This window comes from Lissotriton vulgaris, chromosome 8 (genome assembly GCF_964263255.1).
Source record: "Lissotriton vulgaris chromosome 8, aLisVul1.2, whole genome shotgun sequence".
Classification (NCBI taxonomy): Eukaryota; Metazoa; Chordata; class Amphibia; order Caudata; family Salamandridae; genus Lissotriton; species Lissotriton vulgaris.
The window spans coordinates 496,129,468-496,147,647 of NC_141696.1; the positions used below are offsets into that span (position 1 = coordinate 496,129,468).

An 18,180-nucleotide genomic window follows, 5' to 3' on the forward strand; every position below is an offset into this window, starting at 1 on the left:
CTTTCTTCAGACGATGACAGCGAGGAAAAATTAATTATTTATTTAATTTTCCCTCATGATCGTCTGTCGAATACCCCCCAGCCCCCTCCTCCCCACCCCCAACCCTGCCCCACCGCTCTTACCTGCACCGGCCGCGGCTGCCTTCAGGGGAATTATAAAAAAAAAATCCTAAGAATGGAAAAATCCGCAATAAGTTGGCAACTCTGGGCCTAATGCTGACAGAGTGATGCATAGATGTCAGCTGTTTGCTACCTCGAGGTGCTAAGGAAAGTGACTAGCAAAGAGATGTACTTGACTATGCACTAGCTGAAGAATTACACCTGAAAGATACTAGGAGCGAAGATAGAGTGGCTGAGGCTCTGACAGTGGGGCGGGGGAGGAGGGTCGTGGGGAATATGTCGCGAATTGTGGCGACCACGCATGAAATTGAACCATAGGAAATAGTTCATTTAACACAGCTTGTAGTACATGCACAGGTAGTAGATATCTAGACAGCAACACATGGGAGCATGGAAATAAACACCCAAGAAAACGTCTAGATAGTGTGTGCCTTCCCCATAGAATACAGTCACTCTGTTACTCTGCCTTTTCTACGGAAAAAAGGTGTGGTAAAAACATCATGCTCCTGCTACCTATTTATCATTGGTGGGTGCAATTTCGATTGTAAACTTTCACCCTGAGGTGGTAGCAAATCTTGATTACTTTGTTAAAATCTATGATTTGTCTGTTTTTCGTTTTTAATTTCGAGTAGGCTATTTTTTTCCACATGAAGTAGATTATATTAAGGTGATTTGGTCTGCAACCCACTGCATGGAAAACCTTCATTTCAGTCTATTTATAAAGAGGGTTGGTGGTACGAGCAGAATATGTTTTTTTTTATGGCAAAGGACCATCCCAAGTAACTTGTGCTGTAAACAATGCACATTTTATTTCAGCCCCACCTCTTTGATTTGCATGTGCCAATAGCATATATTGTACAAATTATGGCAGCTGCTTTGGCAAAACCAGAGGAGATTTAAAAACCACTGAACAGGAAGGTTCTTCACCTATTAAATGTGGGATAGTTAATGCATATGGTGCATTGCTTAGGCACACTAGGCCAAAAACATCAGTGAAAACTGTCTAGAATTTAGAGACTGCTTTCCAATGTGTTTTTTTGTGGAGGGGGGGGGCACTACAGCAAGGATATTTTGGGAGGCGAAGAGGTACATTTTAAACCCATTGACCAATTAGGATTTGAAGGCACCACTATATGGGGTCTCAGTGGACTGTTTTACATCGAAGTTAAAGATCATCTCAGATAAACCAAGGGTTGACAGTGGGTCTCATTTTTAGGGTTCAACCACAATTTTTCTGGTGGTTATGTGGAGACCTTTGCACCAGACACTTACTCGTGCAGCTGTCTTACTGAGATTGAAAACTGAGTTGGCGGCTACACATGGTCTTCTGGGTAAAGGCCTCTCTAAGTCTTAACCCCATCACCTATATTATTTATTGGAGCCCTCAACCAATCGAATGCCCGGATTTCTTTCAGTCTCCAGTACACTTCAGTGAAAAGTTATGTTCAAATGAATGTGATACTTCAGAATTAAGCGTAGATATCCATGATGTGACGTGAATCATCAGTCAGCCAGCAATACATTATTTTTTACTTTCCCGCTTAAGAGACCCATGCGAAATGGGAATATTTTGGCCACACCTCACTTTTTAGCCAGCTCGACTTTGAATTCTGGGGCTTGCGTTTTAACTTATGTCTTTATAAACTTTTGGATTAAAATCCCAGCATTCAAAGTTCTGTTGGTTAAAAAGCAGAACTGACTGAATGTGTCTTACTTGGCAGCTGTGAATATGTTACATGAAAAACAAAACACACACTTTTTTCAAGACAGCAGGTATTGTAAGTGAACCTAAGAGCTAGCAGTTCATTCAGCAAGTATGCAAAATGCTAAGTGTTTGAATTCAGAAAATATTGAAAATTATTTTGTTGAAGTGTATGGCCATGTGAGATTAGTTCAGTTGACGACAACAAAGAGCAGATTTACTGAATAGTTTAGAAAGAATAAAATATAATTGCAGGTCTCACTCTGGACAGTGCAGGTAAGATGGTGAAGTTGACATCCAACCTGCCCCTAGCAAGTGGCACTGCAGGCGACGGCCTAAGCACCTGAGCCTGAGTTCTGTCCCAAAAATCAACATGTCCTCTTGTTTAGGACAGGCTTGACAGTGCACCTGTGTGCTTTACGTATTATTGCCAGGTCTTTAATACATACAAAGAGTTGGCCTTGACTCCATCGAGAGGAGTTTTAGTCGCACATATTATTGGTTATTTCTTTATCATTCCACCTTATAGAAAGAAAGTTCATGAATTGTAATGCATGATGGACTATATTGTGTCTCATCACACTCTGTCATGTTAAATTCTTTATCATCAATGTGCATTTTATCCAGAAAGCTATCATTTTTGCTACAGTTTCCAGCATGTCAAAGTCCAATAGGGCAGGCTTCAATTGATAAACAGCAATTGTAGCTGCAACAAATGTAACCAGCAATTGTGAAGGCCAGTGTTTACTTTTGTTGCCACATTAAAACTGGGCCTGTTCGCTTTGCCAGTGCTTTAGATCTAATTATAGACCTCCAACTTTTTCTGAACTTGAGTGTTTCATTTTCTCCTGTGACAGTAAAACAATAGTCATCCTCCCAGGAGTCAAGCTTGTTTGTCCTCCGAGTTTGAGCTTCTTCTCCATGCTCCTTTGAACGTGTTCTACTCCATATTTGTATTCTGTCAACCAGGTAATAATGAAAAAATACATGATGAAATCAGGAGTTACTGACTAAAGCTGGTCTTTCGTTTCAGAATGGAGCTTTAGTACACAGCTACAGAGGCACTGGAGGAATATTTGAAGTTTGCTGGAACGCTAGAGGAGATAAAGTGGGAGCAAGCGCATCAGACGGCTCGGTAAGCATTATTGCTCACTTGTGTTTCTCTGGACTTCAGTTAGTATTCGTAGAAAATGTTGTTATGGATCTTGCAATATTTGAATGTTTGCGGGTGCCAATGTACTGAGAAGTAATAATGATTTGCCGTCTTGCGGTACAGTAGAGTCCGCCATGGAGGGCTCTAAAGCTATTCAAATATTCCGCCTCTAGAGGGCAGAATGTTCTATTTTCTAAAAAAAAAAGAAATGGCTTCTCTGAGCCCAAGCGAGTTTAAATCCTCCCGGGCTGTGGCGGCTGTGAAATTGAAAAAAAAGCATTGGAATGTTGCTCTCCAGGCTTCTACCAGCCATTAGAAGCCTGGAGCACTCCATTGTCTTCAACGAAGCGCTCAACATTCAATGTTATAATTGGATTTAAATGCCACTTTTGTGACCACTGGTGGTGGAAGCAATGCTTTACTTACGCTTTTTGTTGTGCCATCAGGCTGTTATGGTTCAGAAATATCTGATGACACACATGGCAGTTGAAAATGTATTGATCCTGAAGGTTCCAGTACTTCTGCCCATTGCAAAATTGGAGAAGTGGGACTTTTCTACAGAAACTGCTGGAAGAGAAGGAACAAGAGAGGGTACAGTGCTATCAAAGAAGAAGGGGGCTGAGGAACATGAAAAGAATCATAGTGACTCAATAGAGTCACCTAGCAGAACCCAACCTTTTTGAAAGAAGTTTGAAGTCTGTCTAGAAAAAAAATGAGTGAAGTCTTGTATTAAATTGTGTGAGCCGTGGGGTTTGATTGATGGCTTTATATACGAAAAGTTGGATTTAGGAATACTGGAAATTCCTGATCTGCTAGGGTTTGCTGGAGTTGCTGCTATTGAGATGTCACTCTTTACCAATGATACAACTGTTTCACTCATGAGCTATCGCTGGTGCAGTAGAAACCCCTCCCAACACGGAGATCCTTGCATTGCGCCTAAGGGTAAGGCCTCTCAGACCTTTTTGCCTCTCTTCACATAGTTGTGCGCGTTAGAGTCCTGGATATCTAGCGATACCAGGCCACATTCATACATCTCTTCACATTCCCACAATAATAAGTATGCATTGTATGTGTTGAAGAACCTATTTCCTGGTGTATACTCACATTGTCTGGTGCAGTTGGCGATTGTCTCACCAGGACTGAGGCGTGGTTCTACATGTGCTATTGGGCTTCTTAAAGGTTTCACTGAAATAGAAATGAAGCCTTCAATAGTCTTTACAAAGTGAGGCGCTCCGGCACCTTTTAAAGGGCCACCTCTTCCTCCTGTTTTCAGATGGAAACCAGGGTACAAAGATGTTCCTGCTTTGAAACCAAGATTTTCGATGCTCTTCTAATGCGAGTGACTAAATTCCAGAAAGAAGGCAAGATTTATGCCCTCTGGTGGTGTTCATTGACTGACACCTGCCTTCCAATAGTTCCTGACTTATTCAGTCCCTCCTCTGGACGAAGACATTCCCAAACCTTAAAGTTGAGCATGATAAGCTCTAATACCTTGATTCCCTCAGCTGAATGCATTGACCACCAATCCGGAAAAGGGTATCTTATGCACTTTCCTATGCAGGTACTTTTTCATTGGAGTAAATAAACTCTACTGTTTCTCATGGTTAAGAATGAGCATTTCAAGTCACATTACAGGCTTACATTGATGGCATCTAAGTGCGCTAAAAACATCTAATCTAAAAATACATTGACCAAGTCCATGCTGAAGCAGTGCTCCTGGATTAGTGCCACATTCAAATAATTGGCCTCCCGCTCTACCTTTATAGTCCACATTTGTAAAGCGCACAATCACCCGTAAGGGTCTCTAGGCGCTGGGGGCCGTCGGGAAGATTAAGAAAGCTATTGCCCAGAGTCACGTGGTGCTGGGCTGATCTGCCGCCGGTGCCGGGGATCGAACCGCGATCCCCAGATTCCGGAGTCATTCGCCCTAGCGGCGGCGCCACACCTCTCCCTTTCTATATGTGTTTATTATACATTTTTATGATTTTCTTTTTTGATGCGGCTAGTCAGCTCTGGTATCAGAGCGCTGTACAGAAGCAGATGAAGACAGAATAACAATTTGAAAAGAACAGTCTGCACATTGACATTGGTCAAGCTGCAGTGTGCTGGAGTGGGCTAAAGAATAAACCTGCGCTCTAAATATCTTCTTTATTAGCTAAATACAAACCACCCGAAAAATCTGTGGTGTCTTCAAGGCCATTGCTAATTTACTTTTGTCACAGATAATTGAAAGCACATTCTGCTCACTCTCAGTATGTGTGGTCACAATTCACCTGCGTGTGTGATATGAGGGCTCATAATAAAAAACGAGTGGAGGGCTCAAACGAATGCAGCCCAATCGCCATTGGAGAAGTGTAGTTCAAGTGAAATTTGGATTGCGTAATTCTTAGAAATTAATTGACTTTCATTGATTTGTGCCACTTTGAAAGCTGTGCATCTCACGATTCAGTGCTAAGTGAGAAACTTTGAGCATCTCCTGGTGTAACAACCCCTTAGGCTGAGTATTTAATCCCCTCATATTCTTGGTCAGACTTTACCCTCATTGATGAGATGTCTGTACTTTTCAGAATCAATGCGAATGAAGGCGTTCGGTGCCATAGTTTGCTGATGCAAGAGGCACTGCTCTCCATACCATGTGAAAATAGATTGTCCTTACCTGTTTTTGAATGTTCTCTAATTTGACGGTACTACTCAATAAAGATTACTGTCGGAGGGTACTTGGGGTGGCACATGAGGCCACTAGGCATACCTAGTACCTATGATTCTGTGACTTGCATTCCATTAGGTTTTATATATTGATTTTAAGTGTGCCATTTTTGAAAATCCCTGCCCTCCAGGGTATTTGAATATATGGAACATAGATATAAGGTGTCTCCTCCAGTAGTACTGCACACCTTATAGATGGATGGCAGTACAATCCATTTCTTAGAGTCTTTTAAGATGGCAATGTTTTTTATTTGTTAATTTATAAATATAAATAATTCCATTGTATTCTGATTTTAAAGAAAATTATACATTGTTTCCTCAATGAACAATCTGAGCGGTCACTGACACGTTTTGAGATAAGAGCCTTCATGAGGACATGATTTTTCTAATTTATCTGTAACATTAAAGATAACAAAAAGTATATTTTCAAGAAACATAAGTCCATAAAGTTCTCAACCGTGTCTATATCAATTCAGGTTTTATAAAGTTAGCATCTGTTTACTATCATAACCCTCCTCCCCTCCCCCCAAGCATGCCTCTCAGGATTCACAGTGTATAGGGATACCCAAGCAATGTGTTTGTTACTGTGGGAAGATGTTCTAGTAGGTATTGTGTTACCTGCAATAGTGACTCGTAGTCATGAAAGATGCATAAAGGTTAGATTGCAACACCACCACTCCCCTCCAAATATTCATAGAACTGAAAAGTTATTATTGAATGGAAATCAGAGGGTCCAGTAGTGCGTGTTAGAAGACCACTTAACCAGGCAAGGTCAGGAGAGTGATAACGAATGCAGCCTGCCCTCTATTGAAGAATCATTCATATTATCACTCCAGTTTGTTCAATATACCATGCTGAGACCTCTTGCACTCAAGATACAAGTTCAAGCTCCTTTTCTTGCTTCCATTACTACATCCATTTTACGGCTGTTCAGTACAAGTGAGTTTGGGTCTTGCTTAGTTCTGAATCCTTGTCTTGTAGCTATGAGCTTCTTCGTGGAGAGGTGTGCCATTAAAATCCTTTCATCACACCTAGCATGATCTGTACCTCCTTTCTTCCTGGTGGTCACGAGGGTGGTGTCGCCAAGTTTGAAGGCAAGCCTAAAGGGCAAACCCCATCTGTATTGGATGTTTTCCTTCCAGTGGTGTGCTATGATTTCTTTAATGTTGTGACATTTGGCTACGATTGAATGAAACGTGTGTTGAAGTATTCCTACACTTGTGTTTCTGACGTCCAAATCCTGTCTTGTCCTGTATTCCTTAACTTGCACACTCATAAATATGCCTCTGTCTTTGTTTAGTACACTGTGTAGGCTCTGATGGGTGCAATCTAGTTGTAGCTCATGCTCATCAGAGTTTGAAATTCTGTCGACCACCTCACGATCCTCAACTTTTGAAAGCCACTGCTATTCCATGGATATGCAGATTGTCCAAATTGGAAAGATCTATTTTCGAAAGGGTCCTCTCAGATGTGCAGCAGGGTCTTTGTATCTTCGAGTAGTTGTATTTTTTTATTCCACAGATTGATCTGCTTTTGTCTCTCTTCACTTCTAAATGGTTGACCATATTCTAAACATTTTGGACATTGTTGGCTATGCTCATCACTAAACATACGTCTGAATTGAGTGAGGCCATCTCTATGGGTTTTTTCACTAGTAGAGATGAGAATTCTCTCATAGTGTGTTGACTAGCATTGGATTTTGTATCAGGGGCCGCTATTATGGCAAGAGATGGCAGTATCTCGGCTCGTGCATTGCATGGCGAGTTACTCTGCTGCATGCATGCCCTTTGTGTTAGGGGGGCTTGCTCCTTGGAGTTAGAGTTTCACAAGGGCCTTAAATGTTTAATGAGAGCCCCACAATGTGTTAGAATTGAGATCAGTCTCAGTTATGTGGATTCCCAACAGCTAAAGGTCTGGAGTCTGCACTTCCACTCTCAGATGACGCAGCATGAAATGCCACTGGTGTCAGGCAACATACTGTGCACTCTAAGAATGTGTTTTTGAATTACAGAGCATCGACAGAGGACTAGAGTGAGTCACCAGATTCAGACCCCTCTTCCAAGTGTGAACGGCATATTTCTCAATATCATGGGGAATGGTGGTAGACTACACTGCATGTACCAGCACACCACGCCAAGATGCTATGGTGATGCTAGATGGGAAAATAATCCTCTTCTCATTCATATGTGAACGAATCTCAGCACTGGTATCTATTCAGTGGTAGATCTCAGGCTGATATTATTATGGGGAGACCTGTACGCCACTCTTAGCGGGTCATCTCTCAGTACAGTCCTGCTTCTGCCCACTGATCATTGCCCTAACCCCTCTCGCTCAGTCACCTCACTCCCTCATGTTGAGCCGCTTGCTTTCTGTGAGTCGCCTTTCTCTGTCATTGCTTCAGGAAATGGATTCCCTGCTGTAGGGTTTTCCTCAGAGCCGCAACCAGGCAGGTGTTTCCTTTGAGGTCTTGCATATTCTTTATACTTCTAAGAGGACGCCTGACCTCACCAAAGGCACAGTCCCAATGCTTTCCTCTTTAGAGCTGTGGCTTCACCTCCTCCAAGGTGACCGACAACATGCTTGGGTGCAGTCCAACAAGTGCCTCTGTTTCTGGCACACCACAAATGGGTAACCCATTTTAGAGATCTGAAGCCTAGCTTGCTCCTCACCCTCGCACATCCCTAGTCACTTTTTACCCAATGCACCATGTTCACAAAGATATAACACTTTGACTTGGGCAGTAGAAGGGGTTTGTTGAGAGCTCTGTGGCCGGGCATGACAAACTCAAGGCTTAATATTGCCAGATGGATCTAACCGTACATTTAACATTTTTCAAATATGCTGGATTGGAGTTAAGTTTAGAAAATGAGGAACCCGGTCACTGTTTATTTCTGCCACTTTTTATTTTGACCAGAAAAACACCCTGAGGTAATTAATCCTTGGGTGATATATACACTTTTTTATTTAGGAATATAATTTCGAACACTTTTTTGTGATCTTTTTCAGAAACAGTCTGAGGTTTGTTCGTTGCCGTACAAAAAAACATAAATTTTACATATTTACTGAAAATACTTTTTACAATACATACACAATTGAATTAAATTAATCTGTTGAACAAAAACATTTACCACAAAAAAACATTTGTGTTAAGCTCCAAGATAGTACCCTACCAACTAATTCTACTACCAGGCCTACGTGATCCTGATTTCATCTGATTTAAGCCTGGTATCGCAAAGGACTAAACTTAGTCTACATTCTTCATTCTATTGCATTCAAAAGAACTTTCTAAGGCCTTTGCGCAGAGTGTATTCGTGTTTACGACGGGCAATACAGGTAATGACTCACCCGAAGCAGAGATAGAAAATAATATACCTCGCTTCGCGGTAAACAAGTTCGCTAACTCGATCATTTTATTAAATTCCACAGTGCATGCGGCAAAACAGATGAAAAGAAAAGGTGACGCCCTTCCTTAAATGATAGTTCGGCGTCCCGCCAGCACACGGAATTCTTCAAGTAAGTAATAGCCACCCTTAGAAAAATTCTTTGTAGACTCTAATAAACAATTAGATTCATCAGTTTAAACCAGTTCTGGTTTAATGTTTCAGAACTCGGTGAGCCACCTCACACAGAGACGCGAAAGCGTAGATCAGACGACATGTAGCAACTGAAACCATAAAAATGTAAGTTACACTGTGAGCGATTCACAAACAAAACCCTGTGACATAATGTCCCCAATACAGAAAACAGATACAATTTCTGTGTTCTATTTTACAGAACAAAGCAAAACGCCAGTCAAGAGTCTGAATGTACTAGAACAGACTTGTACACACAACGCAGGAAGGTAAAAAACAATTGTGAACAACCCCCTTCCAGTGACGCAATACTTGAAGACCCCACACTAAAGTATCCCCCCCTATTTTTATACAGGTACCCAACTATAAGCCCTGAAGAAAGGCCCGCTAAATGAGACACAGGCTTGGAAATGCGTCAGCTTTGGCACATTCGTCGTAAACACGAATACAGTCTGCGCAAAGGCCTTAGAAAGTTCTTTTGAATGCAATAGAATGAAGAATGTATACTAAGTTTAGTCCTTTGCGAATGAAGAATGTATACTAAGTTTAGTCCTTTGCGATACCAGGCTTAAATCAGATGAAATCAGGATCACGTAGGCCTGGTAGTAGAATTAGTTGGTAGGGTACTATCTAGGAGCTTAACACAAATGTTGTTTTGTGGTAAATGTTTTTGTTCAACAGATTAATTTAATTCAATTGTGTATGTATTGTAAAAAGTGTTTTCAGAAAATATGTAAATTTATGTTTTTTTGTATGGCAACGAACAAACCTCAGACTGTTTCTGAAAAAGATCACAAAAAAGTGTTGCAAATTGTATTCCTAAATAAAAAAGTGTATTCATCACCGAAGGATTAATTACCACAGGGTGTTTTCCTGCTCAAAATAAAAAGTGGTAGAAATAAACAGTGACCGGGTTCCTCATTTTCTAAAGTTAACGTTGTCCTACCCGGCTACAGTGACGGACACAACCCCATTTCTTGTACAAGGATTGGAGTTAAGGGCAGGTCCCAAAACACACTAAAAAAGGTACCACTGACCCATTTTGACCACACGCCAGAAACACCTTAGAACCTCCCCCTCCCTCAGGGACTTCCGAAAGAACCTCGAGACATGGCTGTTCCAGACGAAACAGGCATGATCTCCTCCTCCCACCTCAGGCCTCCCCCCACGCTGTGCCTGGATACCCTCACAGGTGATTGGGTGTGCTCTAGAAATTAACATAACAACGTTTACTGGGCTTATCCAGAGTAAAGGCCTGAAGTTCTGCACCCACAGTTATAAAACATTACTGTACTCATTGAACATCAGCAGCAGAGACACAGGCAGGGCATGTGGTGTTTTAAGTATGTAGGAAGGTTCTAACCTCTAACATAGGTGCAGTGAGGACCAACATTATTTTATAGTATATGCATAGCATTTAAATACACATTCAACATCTTAGGTGTGTCTCATTGTTGACAAGATCTTTGATGACGTCCACTATTTAAAAACATAGAGAAAAGCAACATTTTCAATCTAACTAAGCGACGTGAGCCTGTAATATAGGTCATGTTGCAAAACGGTTTCTGCAGATAGTAACTCACTTATTGATGGTGGTAGTTGCATATACTTGTTCAGCATGTCTTAGAGTGTTTCAGGTGCAAACTTAAGTATTGCACATGGGCCGCAAAAAAGGCATGTGTCTGGCCTGTGATCATTCTTTCTACTTGAATATTTGGTTTTGATATTACACACACACTTTGATGTGTATCTAAACAAACGGGAGAACCCCCTGCCACAAACTGTATATAAAAGTACAGTTAAATTAGGATGGAAAAAAACATGGGGCAACCCTTTCCTGCACCAAGGTAAGACTAATATTGCATGGTGCTTGTTAAGTCGAGCCTGGACAGCGCATGCGCTGCTCTGCGAGGCATGCTGTATTCGAGTATGTACTTGAAGCCCCGCCCACTCTCCGCCCAGATTTGACATTGACTTATCATTGTCCCTCCTAAATGCTAGCTTCTAAATAATTGGCTTGTTAGTCCCGCCTTAGTATCGCCTTGTCTTCATTTGGAACTTCCTATGACGACTGGCCCTTTTACTTCAGTTGTTACACGGTACATCTTATTTAGTCTGTAAGTACTATTTTCTTGAATGAGTTTCTCCTACTGCAGGCACTACATGCTTTCTTGCAACATTCAGCACATTTAGTGCGCCATGTTAGCTTTCACAGACGCTGTTACAAAAAAAAGCACTTGTTTGTCAACTTGACAAACAAATGCTTTCTTTGGTAAAAGCGCCCAATACCACATTTTCACTTTGATAGCGGTTGCAGACCTTTCTTTAGAAACGGTTAATCTAATAGATCAAAATCCCGAAAATTGTGAGACCTATTGCATTGCAAATGCTTGTTAAACGTTTTTAAAAGCTTAATTAAAATGGCTGCAACATCATTGAATTGCAGGTTAGTTCAACGTTTGTTTAATTCATCAGTGCTGCTTAAAGGACATCAATTGTAAGTTATGGATTATGGTGACAAAAATTATGAGTTAAATTATGAATCATCCTCTACAAGTCATCATAGAACAAAAGCACTGATGCTTTCACATTAGTTATGATACTGTTTTTTTTTAGGAAGCTGCGTTGACCCCTGAGTAGTCCTAGCTTTTTTGTCGACTGCGAGAAACAATTGCGAATGCTTGGGGTTTGCCTTTATTTTCACAGTAAAGAAGGGGATGTTTATGACTGAAAAAGACACATTCCTTTGCAGGATTAGCCATGATACGACAGGCACAGCATTCTGGTTATCCTAAGTCAGGAAAATGACTACCATTCAGTTGAGCAACTATAGGTACCGTTTTTCAAGTGATTAGCAAATGCAGTTTGCTATAGAATTGGTTACCTTTCACATTATTATGGTAGGTACGGGGACATTGCCCATTGTAATGTTTGGTTGTCCTGGCCTTTAAACAGTTTGCTCAGTACGAGGAATGATCCGCACGCCTGGTCTATCAATCCACTAGTATTTGGGAAAAAAAAACAAAAAAACTTAAATCTGATTCTGCAGTTTAAATTAATGCTGTGAATTTTGAAGTTAAGTAAGTCCTGCTTTATTATTGCAGCTCAGTGCTAGCAGATAGTGCTTATGAATTTAGGACATTTTACTTCTGTGTAAAAGCCTCACATAATTGATTAAAAATGTTAAATTCACGCATTGCCAGAGTCTTGCATCAAAGAGCCCAGTGCATAGAGTCGTTTCGGAGATTCACAAAAATTCAACCCTCAATCATACGAGAGGATTCAATGACTAATTTGTTTGCTGACAGCTGTGAATGCAAAATTGTGGAACACCAAGGGACACCAGAACTCCATCTCTGCAGCCATTTGTATGTGCTACATGCCTGTATTGCAGCCCCTGTATTGTATTGTATTCGATTGTAATTGCATTTATATAGCGCTTACTACCCCTGACGAGCGTCGAAGCGCTTTTTCAGCGGGTAGCACGCTACTCCAGGACCCATAGAGGATTAGTGTTGAATTAGTATAGTGAAACATGCAAGTACTTTTTTTAAAATTTTTGGAAAACCTTTATTGTGCATAAGTAAGACAAATACGGGCTCACAACCGTCAGGCCGGCCGCGATACATTTGAAGCACAAGTGCAAGCAATACGGTTCCCCAGCGTCATCAGGTGATTTAGCAACTATCAATGGACATGGCACAGAATGGAATTATGTCGCCGAGGAAAAGGAGCAGTGAAGGTTAATTTTATAAAAGTTTTTTTTCGGTCAAAATATAAGCAGTGAAGAATAGGAACGTAGGAGAATTGAGTCCGTACATTAGCTTCACAACATGAGCAGGCAGCATCATCAATGGAACCACAATGAAATTTAACACCCCGGGCAATGTGGCGGCGTAAAGGAAACAACAAGAACGTCAGTCAGTATTTACGCCCCACCCACAGCGCCACCCACTCCCTGCTAACCCCTATCGCGGACCCAAGACAGAAACAAGGTAAGAAAGCGCAGAAAATTAGAAAAAATAAGGCCCATAGAAATGAAATGATGAAACCTAAATCTAACCCCCCACCCTACACCAATGCGGAGGCTACGGCCTACCCCCCCCCCCCGCAGTGTGTCTGTCGCCCAGTAAAGAACCCGAAATATAGACCAAGAAAGGAAGGGAGAGAGAAGGAAGATGAAAGAAAGAAAAGGGAAGTTAACACTTGAAATATAGGGAGGAAAAAAGAATAAACCCTTCTACCACTCCCAAAGAGAAAAGGGAAGGCGGGGAGGAGCCCACCCAAGATCGAATCTCCCGGACCCTCCAGCCCCATGCAACCCCTACGCCATGCAGAGCAATGAATTCGGTAGGCATACAATCAAAAAAAAGGGGGGGGAACAGGAGTAATCACAGCCAGGTTACCGGGTCAGCACATGAAAGACCACCCCCTCAGTGAAGTATACAATAGGACGTGCCCACCCCCACCCCACATTAGGAATTGCCACAATTAACAACAAAATATTCGATGAGGGCCAAGTACTGAGTCTCCCGTGCTCCCCGGCCACTGAATACCCCCACCCTTCACAGAACGATGAAACCAGGATCTTCATGAACTAAAGAAAATAAGGAGAGATATTCCACAGCGCAACAGCGCGCGTTGAGGAAGCGTCCCAACCCGGGTCCCCACTCCGCCTTCAGTCACAGTACACAGGAGAGGACCTCCCTAACCCTGGCCGGATCTCAATCGTCCCCCTGAGCATGGCCTAGAAAATGGTCCCGCCCCCGCATGGACAAAGGGGTAAGATGGCCGCCCTCGACAAGACAAAGTTCCCCAAGCACAAAATGGACCCCGCCTGTCCCATACATTGATGGCAAACCATAAACAAACCGTTCCAATGTCAGCCTGGGGTAGCAAAAAATAACACAGTGAGTGCGCACCATGCGTGACATTCATAGTCAACGAAAACAGTTGCAGTGCCAGCGGAGCCTTGAACAAACACAGCGATACAGTATCCGACTGCGTTAACTGTGGCAGGATGGGAAACAGTGTAGCCTCCACAGGAGAAGCTGACGACGGTCCATTGGAGTAAGCACTGTGTGAAAGCTGCTCCATTGTACAGTTCCGCGGAAACAATGTGTCGCTGTCGATGCAGAGGGGGGGCTGATCGGTGCAACAAGAAGAGCCGACATCCAGAACACTCCCCGATCCAATAGCAACTTCATCCAACTTTGCCCCAAGCGCTTGGAAACACTTGCGCCAGTCCGCCCTCAAGTCGGAAATCGCGGCAATAACGGAGGCATAGGTTAAAGCAGGCTGGTGTTCCATTGTATCTACAATCCTGGGTGCACCAAAATGTTCCACATTTCTCTCGAGACTGTGCGGGGCAGTCCAGTCGGGAGCCGAGATGCCGTCCGCCAGTTCTGTAGAGGGAGCAGCCGCCATGTTAGGCACCCTAATGAGCTCACCGGTCCCCTTGGCGAATCCCTCACCGGACAGTGTAAATGCGTCCTCAGCGGAACGCGGGCCAGCCACCGTCAAGTGACGACACACAAGAGTCCCCCTCGCGCGGGCACCAACAGGGAGAAGCACAAAAGCAAACCAAAGCGGCCAGGTCCGTGCCGGCCAGGAAAGGAGAAGCGCGACTCACCTCGGCACCGCACTGAGGAGGGACGTCAATCTAGACCCACAATCGGTCTAAGCACACTGTCCAGTGGAGGGGGGCTAATGCAGGCGCCGTCACAGCCACCAGGCCAGCGGGGAAGAGATAACAGAGTTGCTCCGCCGTCGACCCTCAGGGGATCAAGCCGTCCCCGGCAGAACAAAGCAACACTGGGTCCGGTCTCAGGGCTCGGTAATGGCGATCGCGTCAGCACCTCGATTTCATCAGCTAGCGGGCCGGTAGGGACACCGGGGAAACACCCCCGGCAACAGCGCGTTTCTCTCGTCCTCCCGCAGTAGCGCCGTGGCAGGATTAAGATCAGGGTAGTGGCGCAGGAATCACAGGCTCGGGGAGCCGGGCGACTACACGTCCGTCTCCGCCGCCATCTTGGCTCCTCCTCCGCAAGTACTTTTTAAGTGGTGGATAGGTTATTCAGCTATTTGGATTTGGAATGATAGCAGAAGGATAGAGGAAGACAAAGGTTTATATTTATTTATCACTTGTTGACGCATTCTGGAAGCCTATAAAGGATTAGTGGTGAATTAATATGATGAAATATGAGGTAATTTCAGTGGTGGATATTAGTCTGTTACTTGGAGTGCCTTACATGTTGTTCACATGGTGTAAGCTGTCCCTCATGAAGACCTTCCACAATACGAATGCTTACCAACTTAACAAGCAAAAGCAGTAACCGTTGAATACTTTGATACCACATGAGTGATAACAAATCATTGACGAGTGTACTTGTGGTCCCACTAGGACTAGGGTAATGTGACTGTGATGCCCTCTTTTCCTCACAATTCGCAGATAATGCATTGTTGAGACTGTGTCTCTGTGACCTTTGCATCTCGGAATTAATCTTTGGTAAATTATACTTTGGTTTATATCCTACACAATGAATGTGCAGTACTAGCTTTGCTAGGGAGAAAAAGCTTTAACATTGGACGTAGTATCACAGGCTACAGCTCGACATGGCACATGCATAGCCTTTGGAGGTATGGGCTGTTTCTGATGGTCTGGCCTGATGAGCTGGGATCACTAATGGCTGTATTATAAAACACAACTTACGCAAGTGGAGTTCACACCGGGAATTTTCACTAAGGTCAGTTTTCTCAACACAAATATTTAAACTTCCACACGTGATCACTCCGGGCCTAATTACAACTTTTGTAGGAGCAGTGGTGCCAACCTCTGTGCCACCGCTCCGCTGAAGGTTGCTGCCGCCCGCCCACCAGATTACAGACAATTTTGTTAGCTGGCGAGTGGGCGGGGTGGCGATTCTGCTACAATGTGTCTTTCAAAGGTGGCGGTGCCTTTGAAAGAGGCTCCGCAATGGGAACACCAAACTGGGTTCCAGCACTGTATGGACTTGAAAGTCTATGCTGTTCAGAAACCTGGGTGCATGCACTGAAGGGGGCACATGTTGTGCCGTCCTGCATGCATCCCCTGGCTGAGGGAGCACAGCGGGCCCTGTAGGGCTCCCTTTGTTTCAGCCCACCTGCATTTTCGTGGAGGAAAGACCTCCATGAAACCCCTGGCAGTCCTGAAACTTGTAATATATATTGTGGTTCTGCAGTAGCACCACCTGCATATTACATAGCCCCTGAACGCCGCACCCCCACCAGTTAACGGCGGTCCAATTATGATCTGACTGCCCAAGTCGTAATAGGGTGGTCGGATCTCCGGTACGGTGGAGAATGGACCGCCACCGCCTTACCACCACCAGGCTCGTAATTAGGCCCTTACTGTTTTGCATCCTTACTCAGAATTCCTTTCATGAAAAATGTAAAGCTTTAATTTACCCCCCCACTGCTGACCACTTCAAATCAGCTGGCTGTGTACACTTGAGACATTTCATTTTCTGATCTAGGACGTAGGTTAATAGAAATCATAGCCTGTACCACAGATGTATAGGCACGTCCAAGTAGGGTGCATTTAAACATAGGATTTGTTTATCAACATGATCCAGCATCTAAGTTTTCCCTTCATGGATTCTTCATCGTAGGTTGGAAATAACTAATCCCAGCAAAAAATGGTATAAAGCAAACACACTACTACTACCGCAATTAAGAAACACAGAATGGAGTTAGCAGCTACTGTAGCACACCATCAGCCAAGATATTGATGGATAAATTGAATTTGGATCCAGTATGAGTGGCTTCTCCTCTGACAAAACACTACTTATTGTAATGCTCTGTGTTCCAGGAACATGATTGGAAAGGGGCATTTCCTTATAATTAAGAGTGCTGCTTCATTACAGTTAGTCAACAACACGTATCTGTTAAAAAGTGTGAAGAAACATTCTTTTAACAAATGTATAATTGTTCCTTTTCTCTTCTTTTAGGTTTGTGTTCTTGATTTGCGGAAGTGACAATGGAACTTTTCTTCAAGATGTTCAAAGATGGACCACATCAGTGTGTGTGGGATTAGACATTCAACTTTTGCTAGCCTCCCAGAATCGTACAAACCTGACTAAGTCAGAATGTACAATTCAATTTTCTGTCTATTGCAGAGAAACCTAAAGTATTTTGTTCATGATCTTTATGGAGGTGACAACAAAAAAAATTAAAATAGACTACAAGTCATTTCACAGGGGTGGGAATGACACCACCTTGGACCACGCTCTAACTTTGAAGCCGGAAATGCATCATCTTCAGAAATTGCACTTTTTTGGTTTCTTATGGCAGAACTTGCTCGCTCACTATGACAGCCTAAGTAGCTGTGCCAAATAAAAAGAAGAAAAACGAAAATAAAAAATATAAAAAAGAAAAAAAAAGAAAAACAACGCTGTGATAAACCAAAAGGGAAACCTCTCCCTGTTTGTGCTTTCTATTTCTTTTTCTCTTTATAATGTGGACACTACACTTGACATCCCAAAGGACTTTTCAAGCTCACTTTGTACTGTTGGAATATGTGACTTTGTAATCACAACACTTTTTAGACTACTTATTGTTCCATGTTTTTTTCTTTTTCTATGAGAATGTGGTGGCCTCAAATACAGTAGGCTTTAATATTGTACTGATAAATTGCTTATAAAGTCTGCAATAGAAGGAGCTATGTTGACAACAGAATTTTGACAGAGTGCTTCCTCTTTGCCTCTTCAACCTAACCCTCACCTGTTCCTTCCCCCAAATTCTCACCCTCTGATTTTTAATAGCCATCGTTCAGATTTTAGCACCTCGACAGCACTTTCAGCATATTGTGTAACAAGTGCTCTATGAAAGAATGCAGTGCTAGCTAAGCTTTTTACAGAAAAATATGAACTTTAAAATAGTGATCCCATT

General features: G+C 42.8%; 1 protein-coding gene across 11 annotated transcripts in view; it reads left to right on the forward strand.

Annotated features, from left to right (window-relative positions):
* Positions 1-17,678, forward strand: part of LOC147697229 (F-box-like/WD repeat-containing protein TBL1X) — a 929,968-nt gene extending 912,290 nt beyond the window's left edge. For 9 of the 11 annotated variants that reach the window (XM_086934318.1, XM_086934313.1, XM_086934320.1 and 6 more), the window contains 2 exons: positions 2,855-2,956; positions 17,241-17,662. In XM_086934318.1, coding sequence (XP_086790444.1) covers positions 2,855-2,956; positions 17,241-17,267 — 129 coding nt within the window. In that variant the 3' untranslated portion in view covers positions 17,268-17,662. Of the gene's footprint in view, positions 1-2,854; positions 2,957-17,240 lie in introns of all 11 variants that reach the window. The other 2 variants (XM_086934311.1, XM_086934316.1) reach the window with 2 other exon arrangements.
* The last annotated feature ends 502 nt before the right edge of the window (positions 17,679-18,180 follow it).